At 34.7% G+C, this 12,737-nt stretch overlaps 1 protein-coding gene across 1 annotated transcript in view; it reads left to right on the forward strand.

Annotated features, from left to right (window-relative positions):
• The window catches only part of dph1 (diphthamide biosynthesis 1), a 134,160-nt gene that overhangs the window by 19,275 nt on the left and 102,148 nt on the right, over nt 1-12,737 (forward strand). The window contains exon 4 of the mRNA XM_016455660.1: nt 5,488-5,551. Within this exon, the coding sequence (XP_016311146.1) occupies nt 5,488-5,551 (64 nt within the window). The remainder of the gene's footprint in view (nt 1-5,487; nt 5,552-12,737) is intronic.

A 12,737-nucleotide genomic window follows, 5' to 3' on the forward strand; every position in this document is an offset into this window, starting at 1 on the left:
TTTATCTATATATTTAAGTAAGCAGAACTTGCAACAATGTTCAGTACCTGTGAGTATATCACTGGCCAGAAATTCTCTCACAGTGGAGGGAATGCCATGTTTTGATGGAATGATTATGGTTGTAATTGATTTTTCTGCTGGGATCCAGCATATTTTAATAATTCATATGGCAGACTGTATAGGCCACATGCATTTCACTAATGAGGAGAGGCCAGAAATGTGGCATTTGTAATGGAAAATAATGATAAATATTCAAATATTGGCTTGATTTAAAATATTGTATAATTAGTGTAACAGTCAAAAGTTGAAAGCATCAGTTGATAAAAAATTAGATGAGATGAGATGTTGCTACATCCTTTTTCAAGCATCCTTTTCATGCTTGTTTATTGACTGATGAAAAGCCTCCTGGATAGGTCACACTTGTGTGGCATCATTATGAGCTGATAGCCATGTAGAATGGTGATAATTGGAAATTTCACTGTTCCTTTTTTCATTGTTCACTTGTTAGGCTGTATAGTACATGTAACCGATCCAATTTTAGGTCATGAGTCTGTTTCCAAGACAACAGTGCAGCATATCTAAGCATGATGCTGGCGTACAATAAGGGCCAAAAAAAGAAAAAAACATTCTTTAGACATGTCTAATGTTAAGTTCATCAACCACATAATTTAAAGAGTTTGAATTATTTAAAAATAAGCACAGCGCAAAAATTATGATCTCATTAGACTGGTGCAGTATCAGCTAATGGGTTATTATTATATTCATGGAAAATAATATCTTATCATCGTACCACTAAAGTGAAATTATCCTATATAATATACAAACTGTCTGCCCAATATGTTATTATTTAAATTAGAATAGGCTGATGTCTTTTTAGCAGCTCTTTCAGCTATTTTTCAACATGAAGTGTCCAGTTAATTTAGAAAAGATATTTTATGCAAGATAAGATAAAAATCTCTAGAAATGAGCATATGGAGTATCATGTCAGCCTGTGTTTCCATTACTGTTAATACGTTGAAGTTAACTGCTTTGCATGTTTTAGTAATATGTAGTCACTTATTATCATTTAATTGAATTTAACAGTGAAGATATGGTTTGTATGGCTGTGTCGAAAGGTCACTGGCCTCAATAGGGGATAATGTATTGATTTTTCTTGGATTAAGACATTGTAATGGATCCAACATCCATGGTAAACCACGCTTTCATATCGTCCATGTACCTATTATAATCTCTCTGTTGTCTTATGCACATTCATTTCACACTGATTTAATGCACTCCTCCTTCACAGCATTTAACTGCACATGTATTTCCACCCTGAGAGATGGCTTTTTGTTTTGCACTGTGTTTTTGAGCTCTCTCGAGAAATAGAAAGTGTATCTTTGTCGCTGTTTTTAGGTATGGTGTAAATTTAGTGTGACAAGCAAGTTATTGCAACTGTTTAAATGGTTAGCTTGTCTGAAACTGTGCCAACTTTGCATTTATGCTTCATGCCAACTTTGCCAGCTGCTTAGGTTGATTTATATGCAATAAATCTTGTGTGCATATAAATGTGTGCATATAAATTTACCTGAGTATCTCAGAACATGCACAGAATTATCATATATCATATCATATATCATATCATATTTTATATCATATCATATCATATATCATATCATATCATATCATATTGTTAGTTTTCTGGTCAATAACATTTTTTAAAAAGAATGTATTACTTTTATTCAGCAAGGACATTTAATTAATACAGTTAGTACCAGTAAATCCTTTTATAATGTTACTAAAAATTTCTATTTCAAATAAATGCTCTTTGAACAGTCTATCCATCAAATAATCCCGAAAAAAATGTATCATGGTTTCCTAAAAAAAAAAAAAAAAAGTGGCACAACATTGATAATAATAAGAAATGTTATTTGGCAGTAAATCAACATATTAAAATTATTTCTGAAGGATCATGTGGCACAGAGGAATGGCATACTAATGGCGTCTTATATTATATTATATTATATTATATTATATTATATTATATTATATTATATTATATTATATTATATTATTTGTTACATATGTTACCTCCTTGTTTACAGCTTAAAATCAGATAAGGTTAACTCTTGTTTTTCTTCATTTCTTAACATTTGTGATTGTAAAGCTAGCAGTGGATGGAAAAGTAATTAATTAAAATGCAAATTAAATAAAGAACAATATTCGGTGTAGAGAACGACACAGTAACAATGCAGATGTTCCAGAATTTCCTTATGTTCTACGGCTGCAATATTGCAGAATATCAATATGGAAGAGACAATGGAAATTTTAGTGTTTGTGTTCAACCTCAGCAATGCGGCAGATAGAAATAGCCAGTGCTCTGTCTTTGAACCAATACATTTTTCAATACAGTTTTTTTGGCTGCATTTCATTAATGTAACTGGTGTCTCATAATGAGACATGACTTTTGTAGAAATGCGAGACAGAGGCCAATAGCATGTCTCACACCAAATGTGTGAGTTGGCAACCCTGTCTAAAGTTTTGTGCTGTGGGCTCCTTAAATAATTAGTGCTCAGTTGTTTCAGTAATGTAGCTCAGTACACGTTAAACCATTATTTATGCTTAACAGAAGGTACGGTTGTGCGTATTTATCTTGACAGTTATTTTAATTCATTAAAGCTAGGGATGCACGATATATCGGCCACCATATCGGTATCGGCCGATAAATGCTCATTTTTTCTGTTATCGGTATCGGCCCGATAAGAAAATTTGTCCGATATCTTAAAGCCGATAAATAATGCATTATTTCCTTCAGAGACACTTCAGATGCGCGCTGTTATCGGTATCGGCCAAAATTTTCATATCGGTGCATCCCTAATTAAAGCCTCATACTCATTTGATGAGCAAACGAACTTGCCTATTATTTAAAGGAAAACATCTGTCAGACTTTAATACAAGTTCACAGACACACAAACAGCACTTCCTTATTAAATTTAAAGATGAAACGAATGAAAAAGAAAGAAAATTTGACACAATGCAGTTTGTATTAGGGATGCATGATATATTGATGGACATATTGGTAGAAATGTGACTTATGTTCTCATATCACTCCAATAAATAAAATAGGCTGGAATTTTTAAGCCAATAAATCAAATCAATTGCTTCTGGGACCCCTCGTGTTATTTAGTTACATTTAGTTAATGTAACTTTATGTATTTATTATTAATTAATTAAATGTTTTATTTATTTATTTAATAACATTTTGTATTCGTTTATTTATTCCACACAGGCATTTTGTTTGTTTGTTATATTCTGAGTACCATGTGAATATGTTTGTAAAATGTTTTTATTATTATTATTATTTTAACTTCTATAAAAGAAAATTGATATAACTTTTTTTTTTATTCATAGTATGCCTACAATTGTTAAATGTTTGTGGCATGAAGGATTTAAAAGCAGTTTTCTCATTTTGCACCTAGAGATCTGGACTTCTATGTTTTTGTTTGTTTGTTTTTTAGATATTTGCCAAAGCTTTCATATTGGTACATCCAGGGCTGTATTAAACATTGGGCTAGGCGGGGCTGAAGCCCCGGGGCCCGAGCAAGGAGGGGGCCAGTGATTGGCTGTGGGGTAAATTGACTGGCGTGCCGGTCGCCAAAGCCACCACGCCCCCCACTTATTAGCGCTGTTATTTAGTTGAGCCTTTCCGTAAATTCCATGCATTACCATTTGAGATTGAAGTGTAAAGTCTGAATTTGGTTTACCAATCAAATGCATTTAATTCTATATTTGACATTTGAATGATATGTGCATGTATCTATCAGGTGATCGCTGCCCAGTATGTCTGCATTCACCTCCACTCTTCACTTACACAGTTCTGGAGTAATTTGGAAATGGTCGCGCAAAGAACAATATTCAATAAGTAAAAATGTCAGCAATTCTGAGAGAGAGGGGCTCAAAAAATGAAAAACTTCAAATACAAACAACAGAAGAAAAAAAAACATAAGTTAGTCAGTAAAATCCCCAGCTATCAGGTTATTTTACTAAAGCTGATGATGCAGTGGAAGTTGTTGGAACAGCAAGTGAACCGGGCACATGGAAAAAAAACAGCGTCATCATCTACACAGATTTTAGGTTATTTTGATTATTAACTGGATGTATATTGTTTTTGTGTTTGAACAAACTCTCTACAACAAACAAACTCTAAGGATTGGGAGATAATCCGGTAGAAATGTATCAATCGTTTTGCGTGTCAAGATGTAGGCTAAGCTTATCATTTAAACGCGTTTAAAGCAGGTTTTAAAACAAATGGTTTAAACTATTAATGAACGTTAAGCAGTGGGGCAGAATTAATTCTGGTAAATACGTTCATTAAGACGGTTTCAGCCTGATTCGCGCGGCGCACACCTGCTCGTATTGCGACTGACTAAACTTTTCACTCCTTGTGCTTAAATGTTCAAATACACAGTTATGTGTCAAAAATTCTCATCTTTGCGAGTATCCTTGTAAACACAGTTATTTGGGTCTTAAATGAATGTTAATAGTTAAAGATAAAGCATGTGTAGTGTTAGGCTACATGAGATCCTGGATTATATGATGAGATCTTAAAAGGATAGTTCACCCAAAAATGAAGATACTGTACATCATGTACTTAAACTCAAATTGTGCTAAACCTCTATGAATTTCTTTGTTCTCCTCAACATAAAAGAAGATATTTAGAAAAATTATCGCAACCAGTTTCTGGTCCCCACTGACTCCAATAGTGTATTTTTTCATACTATGGAAGTCACGGGGGCCCAGCAACTGTCTGATTACCAGTATTGTTCCAAATCTATTATTTTGCATTCAACAGCAGAAGGAAACTCATACAGGTTTAGAACAACAACCAAATTTTCATTTTTGGGTGAACTATTCCTCTAAAGCAGCCTAATATAGCTGCTGTTGCCATTTGTGTCAATAATATAAATCAAACATCAGAAAGAAAATCACTTTTGTAAAATAAATAAGAATGAATCATGTATATTGAATATATACAGTGGAGACCATTCAGTCTATTTGTACATTTTCTTTATACATCATAATATTATTCAGTGCTTTAAGTTTTTCAAGTAGGTCGATCTCTTATGATCTTTGTTCTGTTGTAGCCTAATTTGTGACTGTTTACTTGTCTTCAGTAAGCTTATTTTTACTTAGGCTCGTATTATTTTTGTGATTATTGAAATTGGTAACAAAAATTATGAAATTTCAGTGCATCAAGAATGTTGATATGGGATAAAAATCCTATTTAAAGCTTTATATATATATATCACTATTGTGATGGGGGTCCCTGCAGTAAGTCATAGCCCCAGGGCCCAGTGCAGTCTTAATGAAGGCCCTGGGTACATCCCTAGGTTATAGTTTGCACATCAGACTGCCTGTATCGCCAGACTAATATATAGGAGGCCAGAGCAGCTGTCATTCATATTGCATTATACTGCACTGACTGGACTCTCTATCTTTGACCTGCAGTGGCCTTGCAGTTGCCCGAGGGTCTGCAGATGTTTGCCTGTGTGATCGCTGACATCATTGAGAGGTGGGTACCGCATACACTCACGCAGCGCTCCTCTGGACTGTGGATGCACAACCTTGGTTAAACAGGAAGAGCATTTGAGTCTGCAGAAGACCTCTGTGCTCATTAAAAATCTCTATGCTTATCATCATTCCCCGCCGTAGCGGTATCTGGGGCTCAGCAGAAAATTAGACACAATTGTAGACACAAGCTAGCTATCACGGTCTCGCTAGTTAATGACATGAAGTGAACGAAACCATTATTCTTCTCAATTACATCTTGTTACAGTCTGCGCAGAGCATGCAGCATACGAAAGTACAAATTGTGGTCCAGTGTGGGTAAAGAACAAGTCTGGCCACACCTCCCACTTCGACTGGGTTTAATGCTAATGCTAATGAACACTAGTAGCTCTGATTAATGATAAACAATGTGCTGTGACAACAAAAAAATGTTTGTGTTCACAGGGCATGTGGTGTTCACAGGTGTTAAAGAAAGGTGTTTGATCTTCAAAAATGAAAATTCTGTCATTATATAAACCTGTATGACTTTTTTTCTGTTGAGTATATTTGTCCTTCTTTTCCATACAGTTACATTTAATAGAGTCTGAATCATTTGGACTGAGTCAGTGACTGTCACAAATTGATTCATAAACAAATAGGGGTTTTGTGAACCAGATCATTTGTTTTCTTGAAAATATTTGATTGATATAAATTGGACATTTCTACATCTCTTAAGCAAAGTCAAGATTGATGTCAAGATTTTAAGTGAACATTGACATAGATTTGGTCTGTTTGTCACACAAAGCTACTTTAGAAGACGTAGAACATGAGTTGTAGTAGCCACTTTCATGATACTTATGGTCCTTTTTCATCCTTATTAAAGCCTGAAAAGAGTTTACATTCGTTGTAATTGCATGGAACCGAGTAAACAGGCTTTTCTGTGCTAGAGAAAGAATGTCAGCATGAGGATGTGTAAATAATGACAGAAATTTGTGTTTTTGGCTCAGCTGTTCCATTAAGAGCCTTGCCTCCTTTTATACTAAACATTACATTTCTCTTCCACCATCTCCTGGGATGAATGTTCCACCTGTTTCTTTAAAGTATGTTCCCACTTTCCTCCGAATAAGCAGAGTCCTATTCCGGATGTCTGCTCAATACTAATGAGGGACATTCCCAGCTGAGGTGAGATGGGCGAGCATTTCCATTGAGGGATATGTTTAGCCTCGGGAACCGCACTCAAAGTGTCACATTCCCAGAGGATTCATCTGTATTACGAAAACATTATGGGACTGTAATGTTCCTTCTCACTCAGGGCCGCCGGTTCGATTTGGAGGTGAGCATAGAGTCAGTGAGTTGAAGCGAACGGCTTTGGATGTTTTGATTGGGTCGTGTGAAAGTCTCGCTGTTTGATGACTCGCCTGGTTAACACAGATCCCTCTGTTTGATATAGATCTGCTGTCAGCGCTTCTGCAATTACATCCTGTGTTCATCAACTTCCTGTTTCTCTAACCCATCTACTTTTTGCTCTTGTTCTAGTGACATGTCCAGTGTTGATCTCAATGAAAATAATCATTAACAAGGTTGTTTAGGGTTTCTGTCAAAGATAATGAAGACAAGATTAATTTTTAAATTAAAACATACTGTTAACAAAGAAAAAAAAACAAGACAAGGAAAAAAATAACACCGCAAGAATTTCTTTTAAATGTTGATGCACTACCAAAGTTTGGGGTTAATACGTTTTTTTAAATGTTTTTGATGTCTCTTATGCTCATGAAGGCTGCATTTATTTGCTCAAAATTACATTAAAAACAGGAATATTCTGAAAGATTATTACAATTTGAAATAACTGTTTTCTATTTTAATACATATTAAAATGTAATTTATTCCTGTGATGGCAAAGCTTAATTTTCAGCAGCCATTGCTCAGTCTTCAGTGTCACATGATCCTAGAAATCATTCTAATATGCTGATTTGCTGCTCAAGAAACATTTATTATTATTATTAATGCTGAAAGCAGTTGTGCTACTTAATGTTTTGTATTTTATTTATATTTTGTAACATTATAAATGTCTTTACTGTCTGTTTTGTTTAATGTAGTGTCCCTGCAAAATAAAAATTTATTGAAAAAAAAGTCTTACGGACCCCAAACTATTGAATGCTAATGTACATTTAAAATTAATTTATGAATATACATATGTTTGAAGTATTAGATACCATTATGTTTGTATGAAATGTATGATGTATGAAATGTATGAAATTTAAAGTAAAATTGATTAAAATTAATAAATATGACATGATAACATTGACTACATTTAAAAGACATTTTCATTTAAAAAAAAAACTGACGAAAAAAATGAACACTGGCCATATCTCTTTTTTTCTGTTCATCTTTCCACCTTTTCTATTTTGTATATTCTTCTACCTACTGTATTTACATGGTACTCCAACATATGCCAGTCATTACCATGGTATTACCATCAATATGTTTTCCAATAAACCATAGCACAATATCATGGTGCAAGGATTTTGACCCCTCTCTTGCGGTCTCTATGTCCACTTAAGTGTGTGAGAAGTACTTTGAGTGTGTGTCTGTCGTGTAATGTGTACCCTACCCTCCTTATCGGAAGGCCATAGTGCTCTCAGCTAAAGAGCTGCCTCTTTCTCATCATAGCAGGGCTTAGCATCACAAATGTCCAGACACTCGGAAACCCAATGAAACCAGTCAGTGTTTAATGAGAGCAATTAATGTCCGTTAATTAACTTAGCGAAAGCCCCCGTCTCCTCCTGACATCAGCCACAGCTTTCCATCCCTCTTCTGCATGTTTTCCCCCTCGTTCCCTCAGCCACATCTTTGGATTGCTGCCAGCAGGATTTCTTCGATCTGCAGTTTCTCTGAGGGCCTTTAGCTGGGCTTGCATAGGACATTTATTCCTCGTTGCTGTTTAGGGCTCCAGCTGTTTAGTCATAAAGCAGTTGCTGGAAAAAAAAATGCTCTTCATTAGATTGTGGTGCTGTTCTGCATGTTGCTGAATGATGTGATGAAACCCACAGATCACACAAACCCTGTTTACATCTGCTGTTATAATCAGTCTCAGGTGATCTGATCACAAGTGACTAGCTGAAACGCAATTGCTGTTTACACCTTGTAGTAACATGCGTTGTGGCATTTGAAACTTTATTGTAGTTTTTAGTGTTTTATTTTGAATTTCTTTAGATAAAACAGTACAGAAGTTTTATATATTTTTGAATATAAAAATATATAAAAAAATTTTTTTTGTTTTTAAAAGTCACCAAGGCTGCATGTATCAAAAATACAGTAAAACACAGTAATATTGTGAAACATTATTATAATTTAAAACAACAGTTTTCTGTTTTCAGCAGTCATTACTCCAGTCTTCAGTGTCACATGATCCTCCAGCAATTATTCACATATTCAGATTTGGTGCTCAAGGAACATTTCTTATTATCAGTTCTTTCTTAATGCTGCTTCATAATTTTGTTTAAACCATAATATATTTTTTCTGGCTTCTCTTGTGATACAATTTTTTTTTCTTTTGGTAGCAGTTAGGGATGTAACGATTACCGGTATGACGATAAATCGTGATAAAATACCCCACGGTTAGTATTGCCGTTTCATATTTTAATCATCACTATAACCGTATTCGATTACCGCGATTTGATCAACTGAGGATAAGTAAATACTGTACTGCACAGGGCTCCAGAGTGCAACCAAATGGGCGCATTTTGCGATAATTTTTTCTGCCCGTGCGACTAAATTTTGTGTGCGGTCGCACTGGCGCGACCACGCTCACGTGCGAAAGGGTTAATTAAGAATAACAATGAATCCATCTTTTGTTTTAGTCTTAAAAAGTGAAATATGTATAGATGTATGTAAGCAAATCAGACAATTATCTTTTCTTGTAAAACGTGACACTAAGATCGCGAATTCAAAAGTGAAAGCATCCGAAGCCTGGCTTATAACATAGCTAAAGAGAAACTCCCTGTTCACAAAATTCAAATCACAAATAATACTGATGAAAAAGAAGGGGTTGAATGTTAACCACTTTCGTTTTCATATAACTATAAACTATGATAAAAGCTCATCAGCATGCATTGATTAATCCCTAAAAATATTGCGACCAAATTATGTGCTGGTGTGACCAACTGAGAAAGTCGCAAAAGAGCGACCAGTGGGAAGAATGAGTCTGGAGCCCTGAAGCATAAAACACAGTTTTATTATATTAGATATTTGACATTTACATTAGATATTTGAACATGCTATTAGATAAACTGTTGTCAGTCATGTTGTCATTTAAAATCCGGACATCGTTGGCAATGTTATTGTTTTAGTTACGCAAACAAAAATTCATTTTATTTGTTGTTTGTTGATTTTAAATGTAAAACTTGGTGAAATTATTTGTGTGTCAGTACTTTTTGAACATTTCCAGCACATTTTAACAATACCGTGATAATACTGATAACCGTGATCATTTTGGTCACTATAATCGTGATAAGAAATTTTCATACCGTTACATCCGATTTCATTTTCATACCATTAACGATTTTTTTTAATGCATTCTTGCTGAATAAAAGTAGCAATTATTTATGAATTTACATGAATTTTACAGTTTTATACTTATATTTTGAATATGAATATATTTTTTAAATTGTTTTTAAATTGTTGTTGTTTTTCCCCAAAAAATTTACAAAGTTTTCTGTTTAATTTAATTGCAATTTTGTTTTTGTTTTTCCGAGAAAAAAATAAATATCATACATTTTTCCCTGATTTACAGAAGAGACCCACTAAAATGTAATTCAGTGTAACAATCTTGTCAGGTATATTTAAAACAAAAACCAATTTATGACATATTAAAAGACTAATTACTTTCACCCCAAATACTAATTAGTTGTAATTTTAATTTTTTTTTAAATTTGCCAGTTTGTCAGTAAGAATTTTTACTCATTTAAAACACAATAAAATGTTATATGCTCCCTTATTCTTTTAATTCTTTTATATATTTTAATATGTACAAGTCAGAATAAGCATGTTGTTTGAATTTTTTACATGAATATTGTGTTATACTGAATGACAATGTAACATTATTTCAACCAAATTTTAACATTTTATTCTCCAAAAACTTATTTGAAACCTTAAAAGTAGACACTTAACGTCTTTGACCCATGTGTGTGTATATATATATATATATATTACTTTAGGACTGTTTCTTACTACCTCAGAATGTTTCAAGTGATCTGATCGCAAACATTTTCGACACCATTTTAATTTGTACTTAGTGATGCTCTGGATCATATTGGCCTAAACCAGGGGTAGGCAAGTTCGGTCCTAGAGAGCCGCAGTCCTGCAGAGTTCAGCTCCAGCCCTGAAAACAAAACTCACCTGCCTATAGCCTTAGTAATCCTGAAGACATTGATTAGCTTGTTCAGGTGTGTTTGATTAGGGTTGGAGCTGAACTCTGCAGGACTGCGGCTCTCTAGGACCGAACTTGCCTACCCCTGGCCTAAACGAATGTTAATACCAGGTAAACAGTGCCAGATGTTTTATGTGTATGTTGTGACCCCAGATTATAGTTTGTTCAGGGTCATGCTGGTCTGACCCAGGGCCACGGGAAAGGATTAGTTGTTACATGACACTGCTGACCGCTATAGGCACAACTCCCAAATTTGAGGTGAAACATCAGACAGAAACTAGAATGGTTCAGAAACAGTGTTGTGTACTGGAATCTTCATGGGACTGAGAAGAACACTGGAGATTGGAGACTGCACTGGATGTGACTGTTGTGATCAATGATAGACTGAGCTCCATGTCAGTGTGCGGAAAAGAGGTTGTATAAATGTAGCTAGAATATAAGCTGATTAAACAAGATGAGGTTTTAAGCTCTAATGAGAGCAAGCTGCTATGTATTACAGCAAAAGCTGCAGTTGATTTACACACTCACAGTCAGCCCTACTATATATCCACATCTGACACACACTGAATTTTGTAGGTATTCTCACACAGTGTACTTGCATTTCCTCGAATGCTGCTAAAAACACCTACACAGGTTAAAGGTGTGTATACCTTCTTAGATGTGAATTCCCACACACTTCATGCTATAATTTATCACATATGTCTCTTGTACACTCGCAGCTACAAACTTCTTGTGAAATGGAAATATGGATGGTGTGTTTATGCTAGGACTAAAGGTGTACTTATGCTAGGATACAGGTCCAGTCACATATATTTAGGGGAAATTTTGTGGGCAAAAAAACTGTTTTCCATTGTCAGTAATGTAACGATGTATGAAGTACTGCTCACATAAAAGTATTTGATTTGAATTTACTGTGAACTTACTTTTTCTGTGAACTTTTATAAAGGCCAGTTTGCAGTAAAACAATCCACGTAACTATATGAGCAGTGCTGGGTAGTAACTGATTACATGTAATCTGGATTACGTAATCAGATTCCAAAAAGTAAGTACTTGTAATTAGGGTATATTACATTTTAAAATGCTCATTATTAGATTAAAGTTACTTTTTATGGATTACATAGTTACGTATTATTCACACAATGGCAGTAAATTATTGAAGTAAGTGAGGATAGCAAAATAAAGTGAACTGTGACATATATTATACCCCAAAAATTCTTCATACAGTGGACTACCAGTAAAATTTGGGATCAAAAAATATTCAGACACTTTGACTTGACCATGTTTTGCTTAAAGGTGACATATCATGAAAATCTGACTTTTCCAGGCTTTAAGTGCTATAATCAGGTCCCCGGTGCATCTACCAACCAAGGAAATGTGAAAAAGATTAACCCAGTAACTTTATTTTGGTAAGCCTTTTTCTGCAAGCGTCTGAGAAAACGAGCGCGTCTGATTTCGCTCCCTTGGTGACATGGCAAAGGGATCTCATTATAATATTACCGCCCCTTAATCTATAAGTTTCCACCCACGGCGCCGTCATTTTGATTTCGCAAGCAACAACGGTGTACCAGTTCTAATACCATGGCGAAAGTTTGAGCAAAGCATGCTAACTGGTCTGTCTTTGGCTGCACAGATGAGCACAGAACACTATTTACAGTCCCAGCCTCAGAGGACCTTTTTACAACACAGACTGAACAAATTAAGCATTTCTTTGTAACTGGTTGACCTAAATTGGTATTATCTAATTGTGTACTTAAATTTAACAGCTGAATAATTTTTGGTTGAT

The sequence above is a fragment of the Sinocyclocheilus anshuiensis genome, unplaced genomic scaffold (genome assembly GCF_001515605.1).
Source record: "Sinocyclocheilus anshuiensis isolate Anshui unplaced genomic scaffold, SAMN03320099.WGS_v1.1 scaffold319, whole genome shotgun sequence".
NCBI lineage: Eukaryota > Metazoa > Chordata > Actinopteri > Cypriniformes > Cyprinidae > Sinocyclocheilus > Sinocyclocheilus anshuiensis.